This window comes from Anopheles maculipalpis, chromosome 2RL, assembly GCF_943734695.1.
Source record: "Anopheles maculipalpis chromosome 2RL, idAnoMacuDA_375_x, whole genome shotgun sequence".
Lineage (NCBI taxonomy): Eukaryota > Metazoa > Arthropoda > Insecta > Diptera > Culicidae > Anopheles > Anopheles maculipalpis.
The window spans coordinates 5,108,879-5,128,214 of record NC_064871.1 but is presented as its reverse complement, the minus strand read 5'-3'; the positions used below and the strand labels follow the sequence as shown (position 1 = coordinate 5,128,214).

Here is a 19,336-nt window from a genome sequence, read left to right as displayed (position 1 = left end):
CTACTGCAACGTGCAATGGCCGCACGAGGTACCGAGTTACGATTTCCACGACTTTAGCTTCTTGATCGACATTCGCTTGAACCGAGACATCGTTGACATTATGTCCGATTCCTTCGTTTCCTCATCGCTGAGCGTTTCCCCCTCGGAGTGAACCTCCCGTCGGTTAGCCGACTTTGAACCAGCATTCCCAGCGCTGGTGCTCGAGAACGAGGTATCCTTTTCCGAGCAGAACTTGGTCCGCCCGTGTCCATGGTGGCGTGACTTTGTCCCCACTCCCGATCCCGATCCGGAGGCCGATTCGTGCGCGCCCGCCGACCGGGACTTGAACCGTGAGGACGAAGCGGTGGGATCGCTCAGCGCCACCTGTATCGGTGATTTGGACGCGAGCGAGTGTACCGAGGTAGAGGAGGACGAAGAACCACGCGAGATGCTAAACCCGCGGCTTATCTTCTCGATCGGCAGGATCGTTTTGCGGATGGTCGACGGCGTTAGCTGGCTGCGCTCGTGGATCACAAAGCGGCCGATCGTTTTCCAGTTCGCTTGCGTCACGTACACGTTTTCATCGTCCAGCAGGATGCGCTGCATCGTGTCGTTACTTTTGTTGCTGTAGTTGAGCTCCTCCACCAGCACAAAGTTGTTGGGGTTGTCGAGCCGGCGTGCTTTTAGCAGAGCCTGCGCCAACACGTCCTGAGCGGTAGACTTCATTGGCACGCGCAATATTGCGTACGGGATGTCCTGCGACACGTTGTACACGCACACCAGAAAGTTATCGACATTCTCGAGCGCCAGCAGATCGTCCGCTGTTGGTTCCTTCCCAGTACCAGCACCACCGGATGCCGCTCCACCAACCGCACCGGCCATAGTTGCTGCGATCGAGGCACGCCGATCGGTTGTCCGGCGGATGGAGGTAACCCACGCCCGGCTGCTCGGATCGTTTCCGATTTTCTTCAGAATGAATCTTCCCTCACCCTTCCAGTGTCCTTGCGCTTGGAGCGGTTTCTCCGTCATGTCCAGCACACGCTGGCTCGGTGGCAACAATCGGTCCTTCTTTTCCCAGCCCCGGTACACCTCCTCGATGAGTATGAAGTTGGACATGTCCTGAGCCGACTTGTTCATCTTTTGCATCGCCTGCGTCAGCACGTCCTTCGTTGTGCTTTCCTGTGTGATCTTCAGAATCGTGTACGGTTTGTCCGGCACCACGTCGTACACGGTGAGAAAAAACATTTTTCGCTTCAGCTGCGGCACCTTGCTCTCGAGACTGTTGGCCACATCCAGTCGGCTCGCTTCAAACAGTACCGGCACATCGCCACCATCTCCGCCGCTGTTGTTTCCACCACGGCCGCCACGATTTTTCTCCCCACGCTGCTGCAGATACTGCTCGTCGATCTCGTCGTACGATCGGTCGAGACTTTCTTCCTCGACGCGCGTGTACACAAACAGTGAGGCCATGTTGAGCGGTTGGTTGGTGGGTGAACGAAGCCGCACGTGCCGGTACCCTGGTCGGATGCATTTAAGCGATATCACACGCTGCGCGATCACGAGTCCCGTTTCCGCATCGTACACACTAAACTTCAGGAACGCCAGATCGTGAAACATGATCTTGAAGTAGAAGGTTTCGTTCCACAGCGGATTGAACGAGTTTTTGCGGATGATCTTCGTCTTGCGCTTGCCACAGTCGACCGGAATCCCGAGCAGCTCGATCTCGACGAACGTGCTCGAGTACAGACTGGCCTGGTTCAGGTACTGACCCGACACAATGTTCAGCACGAGCTGCGTCACGTGCAGACCATCGAACTCCTTCTCCAGCGGACTGTACCGTCGGTACATCAGATGCGATCGATTCCACAGTACATCCGGTTTCCGCACGTATCCGCAGCTATTGTTCTCCTCGAACATTGCCTTGTTTATGTGCATGGGAATGTCCTCCGTTTGGTAGTTGAGCGCAACCATCTGTATACCGAACGCCCAGAAAAACACCGGATTAAAGTTGGACGAATCTATCCGCAAACCGGCCGGATAGGTACGCATCAGCTGCGATTCGGTGTGTGCAATCAGACCCAGCGGATCCTTGCGGCAGAGTTTCTTCGCACTCGCCTCATTAATGGATGAACACTGGTAGCACGGATGGTTTGCGTTCGGAAGCGTACGGTTTCGAGTGGAGTTCGATAACGGTGGGAGATGTGATTCACTTCCACTGATGCTTGAAGCATCGTAGCTGAGCGATAAACTGTCCGACAGGTGACTGGACGAGGGCAAACTAAGCGTATCGCCGGAACTGTTCTTCAGGATGCTTCCAACCGTCACGACTGACCCACTCGTTTTCAGCACATTCTGCTGCTGTTGAGAGATTTGCTGAGCACTGGGCAAATTTTGCTGACTTTGCTGACTCTGCTGCTGTTGCTGTTGCTGCTGCTGCTGCTTCGGATTGGCACGTATTGAGTTGTGCGGGCTGTACGGGTTCAGGCCGCGAAATTTTATTGCTTGCACGTAAATCACCAGATCGGAGAGCTCTCGGGCAATCTGGTTGCTGCGCTTGCGGGATCGTTCGTCCTGGTCTTGGACTTTCGACTTTGTCGGCGTGATGTTGGAATGGCACACACTATGCCTATACTTATCTTCTATTGATCCCCAAGTTGTATGATATGTTTTTTCTGTACGGTTCATAAGGGAAGAGGGAGATAGAGAGAGAGAGAGAAGGAGGATTAATGAGATGAAAAAGAAAACCACCAAATTCGAAACTTACCATCAATATTGTCAAAATCGTCATCATCCTCATACTCGTCATCGCTAAACTCTTCATTCAGCGAACTACCGCTAGTGTTTGATATAATTGAACTGGCTCTGCTGGATAAATTCGATTGTTTGAAGGTGTTCTGTCGTCTGCAATTGAATGGTGAGTACGTAAGACAATGCCAATGGTAGGATCTTCCTCAAAACAAAAACATCAACTTACGTTAAACCGGTTGATAAGGTTGCCGGTATTTCGACGATAAGCTTTTTGTTTTTGATCAGTATCTTGTGCTTGAGCGACAGCGGCGACGGTAGATACGGTTCATCGCTGTAGTCCTGATCGAACATGAAGTTAGTCACCAGCTTCTCACCGAAGATTGCCTGCAAATTGGAATGTAAATCGTTAGTTTTTCGTAAAGTAGATCTTTTTAAAGAGAGGAGAGGCAGCTCTTCACTAGCATATTAGAGATGAGGCCTCCCGGAAGCTTCGCAACTACTGAGGGCGACGAGCTACCTCATGAAAGTGAAGAACTCGAAGAGTGCAAAGAGGGGCTTCGTGCTAACTTTTGAAATAGAAGAAAGCGCCCAGAGTCCTCACTTTATTGAGGACATGTAGCTTGTAGCGCAACTGACTGATAATGTTGCGGGACACGAACATCGAGCTGACTTACCTGAAATATGTTAGCCATCCGTTGCTGCTGCTGCACCGAGCAGTGGTTCTCGATGGAAAGTATCACGGGGTAGGAAGATTGAATGAAGGCAGATTTATTTATTGCTTCTACGACGGCTCGGAAGGGAATCTTGGTGGTGAACGTGTGCCCATGGTAGATGACGGGCGTACCATCGTCGCCATCCCAGCAGTCGAGCTCCACACAGCGTGCACCTGTGTGACAGAGGGATCGAGCGTGAACCATTAGTACTTGAGGATTCTGGACACGCAGATTCTGTTCCAAACGAGCAAACAAACCTGTCAGCAGCACCTGGCTGTACAGCTCAACCGAACTTTCACCCTTGAGCTGATGCCCGGTGAGGTACGTATTGTGCGAGGACGCAATGTAGTAGTGGGACATTGGCAGGTTCATGTAGGTGCTTTCCGGCATGATTTCGCTGAGAAACGCGTAGTTGTCCTTGTCGATCATGTACCGTGCGAAACCCTCAAAGCTGAGACAGTTTTCGATGCGATGTGCCGCCTCCGGTTCGTGACGCTGACGGGATGTGGTATGCAACAAAGGAGCAGATGGATCAGCAAATGACGAAGTGCAAACGACACCGAAAGGGGGACGGTAATGCAATTTACCTGTATAATGGCTTTCACATCCTCATCGGTTTTGATTTCCATCTGGCGCGTTTCGAGAAACTTTTTCAGCGTCGATATCGTGATGACCTTGTTGCTGCACGACAGGAAATCGTTGCTGGCGGCAATGTGGGCGATGCTCGAGGCCGCTATTGCGTCGAAGTATTTCTTCTGCGTGTGTTTCGCCTCGGTCAGATCCATGTCCAGTGAGCAATTGCGTGTCAAAAGTCCTGTGGTGTAGCATAAAGAGTCGGCCGTAAGTGTGTTATTTACTTGAGAGTTTATGTGAATGGTGGCGGCCAACGAGTGGAGGCTCTTACCGATCTTTCTCTTGACCATGGTTTCCGATAGCTCTGGAGCACTTCGGCTCTTCTCCCCGTTCAGTGTCGTCCGCGATATGGTGGTCACCGAGAGCTGGTCGAAAATATCACGCAGGTCCTGCCGTGCAATTAAACTGTTGTGGAAGGAAAGATGAAAAAAGAATTAACCGCCATTCTGGATCCCCCGGAAGTGGAAGCAACAAAGGAAAATGGCCTTACCTAAACGATCGATACAGTGAGACGAAGCTTAAAAAATCTAATTGAGTATCGTAGGTGACCGACCCGATGCGAAGATGCTTCACGTTCTGCCAGAGCTGATCGTTCGACCCGTTCCGTTCGCGCCGCCGCTCGATAGACCGCGTCCGGTAGTCGCGCGTATCCAGCAGCATCGTGTCGGAGGGTGTAGTGTCACCTCCACTACCACTACCACCTCCACTTCCACCTCCGCTTCCGGTGGGGTTGGTGGTTTGAGTGAGCAAGTTGGCAACGGAGCGCTTCTTGCGTATTTTGGTCGTCGACGAGTCCTTCTTTGCAACGGTCGCACTGGTCTCGCTCGCATCGTTAATCTGTGAACCTGACCACGACTTGATGGATGATAGCCCGTAGCAGCGCCCACCAAAAGCTTTGATCGCATCGGCTACGCTCGGTTCGCTGCAAGCGCCTTCCTCGAAGTACAGCTGTATGTAGAGCTCCTTCAGCCACAGCATCGACCGGTCGATGAGTATCTGCTGCCGCCGGATGCCCCGCAGCATCCAGTTTAGCCCGACGTACCACGCCCGGCACAGCATCGGTGGACAGAGGATGCACAGTATCCGGTTTTCGCTGGCCGAATTGCCGTACAGTAGCGTCACGCAGCACTCGACGTGCGTCAGACCGAAGCGCTTGCCGGCCGCCAGTATCTCCGCGTCGTACTCGTGGTTCCGTGAGCCCATATTGATTTCCTTGATCGTGCCGAGATCCAGCATGCCCTCGTCCAGGTTCTGGCACTGGCCCTCCAGCTCGCCGACATTCGATGCATAGCGATTGGCAAACTTCCACGCCACAATCTCCTCCGGGTTGACATTAAGGCTAAAGTCTGGTTTGTGGGGCCGGTAAGAGAAAGAGAGAGAGAGAGAGAGAGAGAGAGAGAGAGAAAAGCCGTGGGTCAAATAGACTCACAAAGCACACTAATGCACCGCGTACCTTGTTGGGATTTGATACGCCGCCAGGCTGTCCGCTGCCACGAAACGAACGAACAGGAGCGCTCTAGCCGCAGGTAAACGTAGGACGACCGATCCGACGGTGTCTCCGGTTCCCACAGTACACACGTGGTGCCATGGTGTAGGATCTATCAGGGGGGAAATAAAAAGGGCGAGAGAGAGAGAGGGGAAGCAAGTCCATAATATATTGATATGTATTTATGGTACGGTGGCAACGTAACGCAACGGCAAGCCAAAATGATTGAATGTTGTGTCCTCGCGTAAGCGGTACGGGAAAATGCCATAATTTGTAATTCATTAAATCGCCGCCAGGCACTACCCAGGCCCATATAGCAATACCATTTGCCTCTCTCGACTCGCTCATACACACACACACACACACACATAAATGTGGTGTACCACCCGTGGTGAGCATGGGTTCGGGTAATGATGGTACGACGTTAAGGACATTAATGTAGGTCACACAATAATTCGATATTTGCGATGATTGAAATTGATGTCGGTTTATAAACGCACACGAGCAGAGGGGCATACACACATAGAAACGGGCCGGTGATGGGAAGGGGAAGAGGGGGGGGGGGGGTTAGCGTACCGATATAAATGGGATTGATGTGCTGTGACTGGCCTGAGGATACCCCGCAGAGTTCGAAAAACTGTGACAAATAACGTTCTTCGGATGTTTGGTTGGCTGGAGCTTTGTTGCTGACGGTTGTTGAAGCACCACACCATCAGTACGAGGCCACTACAACCACACAAACCGTACACAGGCAGGTACAGTCGGTGGGAAACAATAGTGTGGCGCACTCTCTTCATCTCAATAGAGCTCACTAACAGGTATGAATACTAACAGCTCACCCTACCCGAACATGACAGGTGTCGCTAGCTGCTCTGGTCCCTCTGGTACTGGGGGTTAGACGGGTTTTGTTTGCCTGTTTGCCGGGGACACGATTGACCCAGTGGGAAAGGAGGAGGACGGAGATGGCGTAGTGTCGCGCGGTGAAGAAGTTCGGTCAGTCGAGTGGCTATATTGAGTGGCACCACTTGGACCTTGGCGTGAGCGTGAACGATACGCACACATCGGCCATTCGAGTGCCACCAAACGAACCAAATGCTTGGTCCTGTCGGGATGGTATGATCTTATCATAATGATACATCTAATAACTGCACGATAAATGATGCGTAGAATGGAATGTCTCACTCTCTCTCTCTCTTTCTCTCTCTGTCTCTCTCCCTCCCTTCCCTACCAAATCGTAATTGATTCCGGAAGCTGTGAACGCGCTTTCTGTTCGTCCACGGCTGGACACATTCGTTCGTTGATCACATTTGCTTTTGCCCGAGCCATCATCGTTGAAATATTGGCGTAATAAATTTCAACATCCCCCGGCACAACAACATACCGCCCAACTTGAGGTGTACTAGAGATGGGTTGTGAGGGGCGAGTGATTGCCAAGTGTTATCGCTCGGTTACGCCAGTTCTGGCCGCATTCGTGCAACACAAATTGGCAGTGCAGCAGAGTGTGTGGAAGTCATCGGGCAGGACCAATATCAATTTCGCTTCGCCAAACGGGGGAGAGGGCATGATCGATTGCAAATGGAAGGACAGCAAGTGTGTGAAAGAGAGCCAGAGAGAGAGAGAGAGAGAGCGAGCGAGAGAGAAGGATCTTCATATTTTACATCGATCTACGCTAGTAGTAGTCGGATTCAATTTGACTAAGTAGCTGATTCTTCTCGATGGGATGGCTGATTGATAGGAGGGCGAGCGTTCTGTGATGTTCTCATTCATTGGGACGAGCTGGGGGCATGGTTGGGGAGGTTTTATAAAAGGCTATGCTAATTGCAACAGAAACTAATTTCAAGTTGAGGCTCCGGTCATATCACATCTGAATCGTTGGTCCACAGAAAGAATTATCTTCTACGGGAGCTTGATAGTTTTGTGTAAGTCATAATATAACTAGCATGGCGTTAGATTGTGGTCCGGTGACAGAAGCGACAGCGGTGCAGATAGGAGCGGGTATCAAATCCCATCCTGACCGTTCCCCTGTACTGAGGACTAACTATCCAACTACGTTGTATCAATAAGTTTTGGAAGCCATTAGCATGACCATCGTCGGAGGTTGTTGAGCCAAGAAGAGAGAGAGAAAGAAAGAGACCTTAGAAAAGGTCGTTAAATGAAGCAGAAAATTCGATTTGGTGTAAAAAAGGGGCTCTCTTCCCCTATCCTGTTTAAAGATTGCCTAAATTTAGGCGTTATGGTATTACTATATTGTTACTGAAGTACCAACACACCCGTGAGAAAGGTTCACTTTTATGTTCTTTGTTTCCTCAAATGCTCAATCGATGAAGTCAGTAGCACTAACTTTTGACATTCATTATATTAATGCTCCCAATAAGACTGATATATTGGGGGATCCATTTGCTGTTCGGTGTGTTCCATTCACAAAACCCGCCGAGCACGTGCTATCGCTCGACATAAAGTGTTTTCCTATCTCTTTGATGGACACGTGTAATGTCTTTATAAAATGATAAAGCAGACCCAAAACCGAACCGAGGCAACATCATCACGTAGGTACGTCGGATTATCTACCCACCTGCAGTATGTGATGATCGATGGCGTTGGTTTTCTTCGACGAGAGCGGTATGATGCTGATCCCGTGGTCGTAGAACAGTGGCTGTACCGGGTTGTAGTTGCCGATCTCCACCTCGTAGTCCTCCTCCTGTTCCTGCAGGTTCGAGGGCTGATAGATGTAGAGTGGGGTTTTCGTTTGGCGCGGACTGTTGGCCGCCGCCCGTAGGTACTCCAGTAGGCTGTGTGGCAACTCCCGGCACAGCTGGTCATGGTGCTCGATGAACGCGCCCAGCCGGCTAGCGGCCGGTTCCGCGCGCACCTGTATCTGCTCCACCAGCTCGTCGCGATCTTCTCCCCGGGACTCGTCCCGCTCGTCCGGCAACAGTAGCGGTTCGGTCGATTCGTCCGACGGGATGTCCGGTGGAACGTCGGTGGGTACCGGTGTCCGCACCCGGTAATCGATCGGTAATGCCAGTGGCAGTAGTCTCGCAACAAACTCTTCGTCTTCCCGCAGTGGAAGCGGTTTCACCTCGCCCAGGAAGTACTTTTCCACCGGGTTTTCGCTACCGTCCGAGCTGGTCGACTGTGGCACGGTGAGTAGCAGCGTTTTGATCTCATCGACGTGGGCCCGGAAGTACGGTATCATGCGACACGTGGGTATGGCCTATGGAAGGAGTGGAAAGATACATACGAAGCTATTATTTATCGGCTATCGGATGGGGTGGAGTGTGTGGAGAAAGTGGTAATAGGGAAGAGAGAGAGAGAAATCCTACCAATGCCCGCGTAACCGCATTATCATACTCGAAGCTATCGAACACGGTCGTAAGAAACTCGTACACCGTGTTCCGTCCCGTGCGATCCGTGGCCGACGTCCAGAATGCTTCCTTTTTGATTGATCTATAAATAAAGCGAATCGAGCCCCGAAACGTTATAGAATCGCTACGTAACCTATGCCAAAAAACAACTGTAGACCATAGTGAGATGAGAGAGTGTGGCGTGTGTGTGTCCACCAATTGGGTCCACCAATTTCCCATGAAAATGGCGTTGGGCCATGGTCAACTGTCCGTAAAAAAGCATCAATGTCGTGGAATGACGCCCTCTAGCGATTTTTTTTTTACTTTCCTGCTCGTTGTTTACCAATGAACCAGAACCAGGCATCAGCCCACTAGAAGTAGTGACCCGATTGGATAATGAAATTATAATTCACATTTATAGACCAGGCATTTTCCCCCCATCAGAGTGGGGTCAAAGTTGGGCAAAAAAAAAAAAAGAAACTAGTGCGAAGCATAACCGAATAATGTCCACTTAGGGAAGCGGCAGCCATTCGACGTGAGTCCTGCCCGGAAGATACGTCCGGGAGAGGTGATGGTTATAACACAGATTGAAAAGAAACACCTCATCGGTTGGAAGATTGTGAAGCTCTTGTGCACAAACCAAGCACCGAACGAACTTCAACCGAAGAAATCCCGGCCATTTCCCAAGGCTGTTGTTGTATCTGTCCGTAGTGGGAGCGCGAGGGTTCTTCCTTCGCTGTTTTTTTTTTATTTGCTGCTACTGCTACTGTTGTCTTGATGTAGCTGGACGACGGAAGCAAGTAGTTTCCGCCGGCCTACAACGGTCAAATGCTGCTGGAGGCCGAAAGAAACCCCTGCATCCGGTACGTCCCGATGGTGTTGGTTCAACGCCTGGAGCGTACTTTGCTCGGCAGGACACAATGGAGAAAAACATCGAAACCGAACAAGACATAGAGGTGTATCGGGTGTCCAGCATGTTGATTTAAAGTAGAGTATGGAGGGGTCACATCACAGCCAGCCGACTTAACCGACCATTCCCACCGGCAAGGACTCTTGACTTCTTTCGGGTCGGTTGTGCTTGAAGCGAAAGCGTACACTTGCGCTACTTACGGTGTAGGCTCGGTTCAGGAGGGCAAGATATAAGGAAAAACAAGCAACATAAACCATTGAATTTGAAATGCAAATCTTCTCCATTTCTCGTGAAAAGAAAAAAAAACGAGGAAGCTTCTTTTGTGTGTGTGTGTGTGCCCAATTGGCAGAGAAAATTGACCGAGGTGAAAATATAACCGACATCCGACACACACAAACACAGCCACACAGTGAGGGAGAAAAAGTGAAGGACTCTCGGTCGTTTGAGCCTCTCGAGCCTAATTAAATGATGTTCGTGTTTCGAATCTTCTTCACCATAACTTCGTTGCCGAACTTTATCTACACCAAACTCTGCTGTTATAAATAACATTTTTAAAGCTTTTCTTCTTCCGTCTATGGGTTTTCTGGCCCGTAAGTTTCTCCTGCTAGAAGAATAAAATGGTTGCTGCTGATGATGATGATGATGATGCTGATGGTGATGAGGATGGGAAAATGGAAATAGGAAAACAAACTCACTTCAGACCATCTACTATCTCTTTAGCACCATTGAAGTTTCCGATATTCCAGCATGAAATAGCAACACGCAACAGACATGCAAAGGCCGCTTTTCGTTCGTCTTGTGTACCTTGTGAGAGCACAATATAGTTGGTCCACGCGCTGGTCTGCATATTTTGGGTAGTAGAAAGTAGAATACAAGATGGAAATCAGTATAATACATGCATATTCGTTTGTTTGTTGTGGGGTTTTTTTTTTTTATTTCTCTCTTGTTTGTAGTGATCCACCTTACCTCATCGAATCGTTTGCGTATGGGATTCAGTGACGATATAAAGCTACTAAAAGGCGACTGGAAGCTTCCGCCCTCTCGGCCACCACCACACCGTTCCTTCTTTAGTTCGAGGATGGCCTCGTTGATGAAATCTATCGGCGATACCTATGGAAATAAGACAAACGAAGAGAAACGATCATGAGACACACCACGCAATGCAAGCAGCGTCCGGGCATCAGGCGCATCAGCTTTTGTAGTCTTTGCTTTGTAGGAAGCTGTACAACAATCTAATCGATATGATGCCCCATACCGGAACCGTAACCGAGCGGAAAAACGGAAACCAATACGGGCAAAAGGTTCCAATGGGTTCCAAATTTTCTACCACCCCAAACTACACGGCACGTAGACTGCCGATGAAGACGACAACGACGACGTTGACGAAATAAAGAACAGCACCGAGCGAACCCGGACGCATTGAAGCGTACACAGCGTTCTCAACGGGCACGCTTGCTGCATACGCGGGCACGTGCAAGCTGGTTTTTTTTTCACAACCCGTGTATGCTCCGTGCAGCTTAAGAAAGGCAACTCTCTTCTGGTTGCAGTCGTCGTTGGCTGCTGCTTGAGGGACCCCGACCAGCGCGAAGGAACTGAGGAGGAATGTAATAAAATGGCAGTGAAGTCTGTTGTAAATTTCGGTTCCCCACAAGTCCTCGCGCGCTTCCCAGTCAGTCGGTCGGTCGGTTCAGTCGTTTTCATTATGAATCATTTGTGTGCGCTGACGACGACGACACCGCCGACCGACGACGGCGCTTCCGGAACGTGACCGAGCCGGAAAACGACTATCCAACCGCATGGTTCCGTTTGACTTATATTGGTTTTGTGTCTCACCCTCTCACCCAACACCATCCACCGGGTCCACGCAGACACACCGCCGCACACGGATGGCCATTTTGTCATTTTTGTAACAAACGCAGCAGCAGCGCACCGTCCGACCAGTATGCGGCGGTAGCTAATCTTTCGTGTACCTTTCCGTTGTACACCTCTCTCGCTAACGAAATGGACGAATTTTAACACATTTCGGGGCAAAGATTTTAGAACCCACCAGGGACAGAACGGTGAGGGCGAAGAGAGAAAGAAAGAGAGTGGGGGGAAGTCTTCCTCATGATTTGAGATTTCCATTTGCGGTGAAAGCCACAGTATGGCATTTTGGATTGGGGAGGGGCAGATCAGATTGTGTCGCACGAGCACGAGCCAAGACAAAGGAGAAACCTTCTGAAAGCGTATGAGTCACACCACGCCAAAGCATTGGCACATTTACCAGCATTGAGTGAGGGGCTGGAAGGAACCATTCCGACCGGGAAGGGGAGAGCGCCATTCGTAGGAGGAAATTTGGGAAGGAAGAATCTCATGCCGAACTCCTCATCTCGCAGCAGTCAGAAATGGGTGGCCGTATGGGTTTTATGGGCCGAGAGAGCTTACCCAAAGCGTTCACCTTCACTGGTGTGCTCACCAACCTTGCAGTTTGCAGTGGAAATGGAAGCTTAACGAAACAATGAACGGAGACGATGAAATTTAGCCTCTCGGTTTCGCTTATCTGGCCGACCTTCCGGGGGGAGAGGACGGGCACATCGACGGGCAGGGCATAAAATAAACTGCTGTAAGCCTTTGCCTTCATTGGCAAAGGCAAAGTGATTGGCCAATGTATCGGGCGGGGCCGTAGCTCTATGCGCCAAACTATCAACGAGACGATTTTGCTGTAAGAACGCTCCATTATTGTAGTTTTGCAAAGTAACGATAACGTACGTGCGTGCGCCATGCTCTAGTGCGGCAGTATGAAATGATTTATCTTTTTCTGGCCAGCGTCAGTGTGTGTGTGTGTGTGTGGTGGATGAATAAATTATGTTGTAAAATTTAAACACCCCGACACACATTCCATTTGACAGCGCGCTTCAACCACTTCCTGGCTGGTGTGGTTGAATTTCGAGCCCGAACCCGAGCGAACGGAAAGGACACCCGGAGTAAATGATTTTTATTTATGGTTGGGCTGATGATAATTTCAATTTTTAATTACATTCAGGCTTGGGACGGTGCGGTCTCATTAAGAAGAAAGCTTCATAACGGCATCCCGTTCGCAATCGACTGCTGTTGGTGGTGTGGTGGCGCCTGTGAAAAATGGACGAGAGGGTGTGACCCTTTTTTTTCTCTTGGCAAACACCTTCAATTGGAAGGTAGAATTTGAGGAACTCAAGGATGTGGTGCGTGTTTTTTGTTGTTGTTGTTTGGAAGGGTAATTTTCGAATGATTACAGGGAAACGTTTAGAGGATAGGCTTTGGTGATGAGTCCCATGGTGTGTTGTGCTTGGGCGTTTAGTGCTTATACTGAACAAGCCTCCTGAAGCAAGCCTCCTGAAGCATGCAGAGCTGATCATCTGGTAGCTTGATGTCTTTTTTTTATTTGGTTTTAATTACCTTTGTCATTCCTGGAAGGTTGGCCTTAGCAGGTTTAAACTGTACTAAGCAGAATATGGATAATTCATACCACAGGAATGGCTCAGGATAATTCATACCACAGGTCTAGTGGCGACCCGGTGGTGTAGGCGACAGCGGCGCCGGTCTTCAAACGGCAGGACTGGGGTTCCCATCCCATCTGGGAAATCCCATCCGGACCGTCCCCCCGTAGTGAGGACTGACTGACCAACTGCGTGGTATCGGCAGTCCAGTAAGCCATTCGATGGCCGGCAGGACCTTAGAGGTCGTTAAGCCAAGAAGAAGAAGAAGCCTAGTGGCGAATTTAGGGGGCATTTCGGTGGTAGATATCCGGATCTTGCCCTCGTAGTGCGGACTGATTATCCATCTAGGAATAGCATGTCTGACAAAAGGTTGTTTAATTGACCTCCAGAATCCTTCTTGAAGAGAATCCATGATTTTTTACTTTCGATCATATTGTAGAGCAAGTTAGATTGTTAACCCAAAAATAGGAATACTTATCTACCACGTTTAGCGACCTCTCTCTCTCTCTTATTCTTAGTTTGTACCAGGAAAATCAGTCGTCGGTGTCTTCGGATAAAAATTTCGAACTTTCCAAAAACTCCATCTGTTGCTCGATAGAGGTGAAAATGACTGTTAAAAACATATTTCTACGCAAACGTTAAAACAATATGGCATACACTTAGCCTTTAACTTGACCGACAAATAGTTGTTCAACATATCGTCACGACCAATCGAAAAGTGGGCCCTAAACCGAAGCCTTCTTAACCCTCCCCTTCTCTTCGTGCTATTTTGAGCCAAAGACTATCTTTAGAAGGGTGCACACAAACGGATGCAAACCCGAGCAATAGATAAATTTCAGAAACAACCATTATGTCGCGACCCTGAACCCAAGCGAACGGTCGGAGAAAGTCATATATCATTCGCAAAGTCGTGCTTATATGTTTGTACAAACGATACGGTCTACTGGGAACTGGGTTTGTCTCTGGCCTGTTCCCGTTTCGAATACGTTGAATTGTTTCATTTTAATTGCCCGCTGTTGAACTTAAAGCTGAGTTCAAGTTGCTTCATTTGAATTCAATCTATTGCATGCTACAAATTAATTAGTCGATTTAGATCGTTTACCTCCTATCCTGCAATTCGTCTTCTGCGGTATAATAGAAACGATTAGTGAGAATATCAACAATTAACAGGCAATGAAAATATAAACATTCATCAACGGAGAAACCGCTTAAGGGCAGAGATCCCCTCTTTATGGGGATTAAATTCGCGCCCTTTGTCCGAATATCTTCACGGTAAAGCCGAAAAGAAGTCAAACCCATTCAATTCCGATTGCTATTCAGCTGGCTCCGTTTTGCCCCGATGCACGGTTACGGATCCAATTGTGCCCGGTTTGTGCCTTAAGAGCTTTCTGGTGGCCTCAATTTTGCAGGATGCTCTCCGATTGTCTGCGGCAACGCAAACGCCCCAGGGAGGGCAGGAAAAAAGAGGGAAGCTAATACAAAAGGGGTGTGATTGAATTGATTTTCGGCACCGTTTATGAGGCCAATCCTATTATTTCCCTCGCTATTATCCAAAAAGATCCTGCCTGGCGTCTGGTCATTAAATCAAACCAAACAAACCCCCCTTTTATGCAGGGTCGGGAGGTCTTCATCCCTTTCTCGACACCTTCACCCAACACACGCCCCTGTCTGCCCTTGTGTTTTCGCCAGCTAACGACCGATTCAATTGATTATCGTCCATTGGTGTGTGCAACAGAAAATTATCTTTTTCCAACCTTTCACAGAGCGGGCGAGCTGATGGCCGTATGGATGCATATTTTTATACGACCTTGCTCCCTATTGTGCTCTCTCTATTTCTCGTGTGTTGGTGCGCTAAGAAAGTAGGACAATCTTTCTTTCAGGCCCTACAAAAAAAAGAAACCCCATACCAAAGGGATATTATAATGGAACTGTTTCGCAACCCAATCGAGGCTTTCGACTGGTGCGCTACTCTGCAGCAGGGGTTGGATCATTCCATGTCCATAATTTTGTTGACACAATTCAATCGTCCTTCGGTTGGGATACCCACCGGGGGGGAGAACCGGATCCGTTACGCGGGAAAGCAGTGTGGACAGCCAGGCAGGCGCACAATACAATACAAGCGAAGAAAACGATGAAACTGATTAATGATCTGGAAACCGAATCTTTTCCTTGTCAATTTTGCATAACCAATCCACGTGCACCACCGCCCCCCGGGGCGGGCAAGCTTCTGTGTGCGCGAGGAACACGGGTGTCGGGGGAACGATTTAAACGAATAAAACTTTTCCCAAGCAAACGAGATACCCGCAAACCGAGCGGTTGGAAAGTGACGGAAAGCCGGCAATCGGTGGGTGGCTTTTGGCCATCGCTCCAGTAGCGTCGGTTTGTCCGTTCGTTAGTTATTGATTGCATGGGCTGGTTGGTTGATTTTACCGAACACCACCGACCTAACGGTCGTTTCTACCCCACCAAAAAAAAGCCACCCCGCTTTGCACACGAACGGCTTCATTCCCGATGGCCCGAAAGATGATCCGATAATCAGAGACATAATGAAGCTAATTAGTTTCACATTTGGTATTGTGATTTATTAGATTCCAATTCTCGGACCGGGAAAGGGGTGAAACGGAGGTGTTTCCACCCACTTCCTTCCCTTTGCATTCATTTTACCCAATTCCCCAAAATGGGAATATTCTAGAAAGTTTTGTTTTTATTCGCCTCACTCAGCTGAACATGAAAAGCTCGTCTTCAATCTCATATCAGGCGTAGGTAATGTTTGCATGATCAACTGAAACTCTCTCTCTCTCTCTCTCTTTTAACTTTAGGGCCCAACTTTTCCGGGACGTAAGCGCACGAAGAACGTCCACTCGTTACACAACGCACAAACCGATAAATTCGATTCGCCCGGTTTGGAAGAATACATCGTACCTCAGCAAAAGCGATTTCTGCTTTCGCATCGGAAAAGATAATTAATTTCGAGTAAAACGCTTCACCGAACGGGTAAGATTGCGCGGTCTGGGAATAGTCGTTACCACCGAGACCGGGAATGGTGTTGGCAACGGTCTCCCCAGGTTCACCCAGCATGCCGGACGTGATAAGAAAATCGAGCCCAAAAAATATAGGCTGGCAGAGCAGTGTCTTGGTTATGGTGTGTATCCGGAAATATCGATCGTATTCGTGATCGTAGGAGCGGGTTCCTGTTGCTTCGGGGAAATGAATTCAATAGCGAGCGCGGTGGAAGAGTTGGTCGGGCGCAAAAAATGATTCCAACATCACAGGCAATATGTTGCTTCGGGTAATCGATACTTGGTGCTTTATCGTGCCACGTGTCTTCTAAAGTAGCGAAGAAGGGGAGAGAGAAAAATAAGAAGGAAGGCGGAGGGCAAATTTTCGGAACTATAATACACACATACACACATTACGGTTGGCTCGGCAAGAGGGGGGAAAGTAGGGACGGTGAAAAATCCAAACCAAAAAAGGCAAAAGTTTTCCACAGTGGTCGGTCATTATCGTGATGTGGTACGACGTGATTGAGCTGTTTTAGCCGTGCGTGTGAGAGGCGCACGACGGCGAGCTCTGGGCGAGGAGTGGCAATCCTGTTGATTTTCTGGCGTAACGAGAACTTTTCCCTATGCACACTCTCCATTCTGTGTGCTAGGAAATAAAGTTTCACTTTCCGAGACCGAAGTTGGTACGAAAAAAAAAAGAATCCCTTTTTGCTACACGGATTAAAACAGCAACCGAAAATGTGATAGCCACTCACTTCGGTAGAAAATTTGCATTACCAACAAGCGTCGGTAATGGAGACGCCTGGTTGCCCGTAGAAGGGCTGCGTTAATGGAGACGCCTGGTTAATGACTGATTGTTACACAAACACCACTACCGTTCTACCGGGTACCTGCTGTCAAATGATTGTCATCAGCGTTGTAGTGGTTGTAGTGCTTTTTGTGTTGTTGCTTGTTGCTTGGGGGAGCTGTCAAAAACTTCCCGCCGCTGCTTTCCTTCCTTCCGCTTGTAAAACCAGTGACGCGAACACAAAGCGTACCATTTGAATGGCTGTTGTAAATGAGCGAAATACATTTTCCGACTGAATTCATTTGAAAAGCGTTTACTACAACTGCGTCTCTGCCACCGCGGGAAAGCGGGCTCACTTTTGTCCACTGGAAATTACACTTTTTCACCCATCAGCCAGGATCGGAAGCGGACGCCCATTAATTGACCATGAATAAGGTAAATGCTGCGTGCGAAACTGGAAGTTGGCAAACGTCCCCATCCCCCACAGCTGGGCCAAAAAACTGATTTCTCTTTTTGTTGGTAAGATTTCGAAAAGATCGAGCAAAATTTGAGGAAGAAGATAAGTTATGCATTGAAAAGTGAGGATGGGGGGGGGACTAAAGTTTTAGCATTGCAAGAGCGGAGGATTGGACTTGGAAGTGAGTGAAGAGATGAAGAGGGAAGGTTGGCTGGTGGATCAGTAAAAGTTTTCGAAATTAAACTGAATTTCAATCATTCCTCTCGTGGCCGTCTCTCGGGCCATCGTCGTCTGGTTAGGAAGTTGATGGAGGATATCGAGATATCCCGTCTTTTGTCGCCCATCACGTCCATCACTTTCGTGTCTGTGGTGGACTTCCCGAAGGTCGTCTGGTTATGGCGGTTTTCATTCCATTCAATTCATCATCCACCCTCGGTGATGATGGCGACGATGATGGTGTGATGGTTTTTAGAGAAAACCTCCGTTGAATACTAAGCTCCGGACGCAGCTCCGGTATGAAGGCACTACTTGATTACGGTACGCCCTTTCGGAACGTTCGCCGTTCGGATAAGCCGTTGGATAAGCCGTGTGGAAAATGAATAATAAGCCCCGAGAGCTGGCCTGTAAAAGGGCATGTGTGTGTGTGTGTGTGTGTGTGTGTGTGTGTGTGTGTGTGTGTGTACCTGGTAGAACAGCTGATACTCCATGTCGGTGATGCGAAGCGCGACCTCCTCGGGAAAGTGCAGTATGTTCTGCAGTTCCTCCAGCTCGCCCGAGAATGGCACGGGGGCCGCCGCTAGTGCCGTGCCGCTGCTGCTCGAGATGGAGGTGTTGGCGGCAGCCGCGGTGGTGGAGAAGGTGGCGGCAGCCGCGGTGGCCGAGGCAGCCGCCACCGAGTGATGCTGCTGCTGCTGATGCTGCTGTTGATGCTGGGTCGTCGAGCTGACGGAGGGTGACGTAGTGGCCGTCGTCGTCGTTGCTGCTGCTGCTGCTGCTGCTGCAGCCACCGTTGCTGTTGCTGCCGTGAGGACTGCTGCTGGCAGATGGCCAGCGTGGCTTTGCGCTGTGTCGTCAGTATCAAGTACAGCATTCTTCTGGAGCGTCGGCTGGTCGTGCTCGTTATCCACCAATGTTTGCTTAATTGTTTCACCCTCACGATTAATTATTATCTTTTCACCGATTATCGTCAGCTCGTCCGGCCCCCGGTGGTCGTGGTCGTCGTCGTTCGGCGGTTCGTGCTGCGCCGTCGGGCTTGGCCGGGCTGCGAGCAGTAGTAGTAGTAGTAGCTTCTCTTCGGTAATGTTATCAAATGGAAGACTTGGAAAAGCTTCACGCATGTTACACTAATCGACGCCGGGAAAATTTAATTTGACATCGTGTGGATGTGTGTGTGTGTCTTCGTGTGTGTGTTTGTGTGCTGGATGAGTAAGTGTACTTTGTCAACGTTTAGTGTATCTTTTCTTAATTTTTCTTGCTTTTTTCCTTCTTTTTTGTTTACGCAGCGTTCTATCGATGTGATTTCATGCGCCACATTAGGAAGCACACTTTAAGGTGGATCAGAGAAAGCAGAGCGTGATCCGGACAGCAGTCAGGTGCATGCCAACGGTGGTGCGCACACTATTACGTAGCTAATTTTCCACCAACTCTCGACTGAAAGTTGTCTCGGCTGCTTTTCACAGCCATTACTACTGCTCCACGCGAAAAGCGACCCTCAGTGCTGAACGAGTTGTAGCGTTTGCCCCGTGGAAAGATTTCATAGCTTCACGCTGGAGTGTTCAACCTGCGAGGAGCGAGGAGAAAGAGAAGCAGAAGAACAAGTTAG

General features: G+C 49.4%; 2 protein-coding genes across 2 annotated transcripts in view; one reads left to right on the top strand and one right to left on the bottom strand.

Annotated features, from left to right (window-relative positions):
• LOC126559214 (UPF0687 protein C20orf27 homolog) overlaps positions 1-19,336 on the top strand; it is a 462,937-nt gene that overhangs the window by 393,845 nt on the left and 49,756 nt on the right. The window lies entirely within an intron of this gene.
• Positions 29-18,925, bottom strand: LOC126556600 (1-phosphatidylinositol 4,5-bisphosphate phosphodiesterase epsilon-1-like). The gene is made up of 14 exons (XM_050211933.1): positions 18,198-18,925; positions 10,780-10,923; positions 10,509-10,654; positions 8,883-9,006; positions 8,132-8,773; positions 5,527-5,671; positions 4,564-5,419; positions 4,345-4,478; positions 4,028-4,254; positions 3,698-3,935; positions 3,402-3,613; positions 2,954-3,111; positions 2,744-2,880; positions 29-2,651 (listed from the first exon to the last, which is right to left on the bottom strand). The coding sequence occupies exons 1-14, from the start codon at positions 18,849-18,851 to the stop codon at positions 37-39; spliced, it is 6,432 nt and encodes a 2,143-aa protein (XP_050067890.1). The 5' UTR covers positions 18,852-18,925; the 3' UTR covers positions 29-36.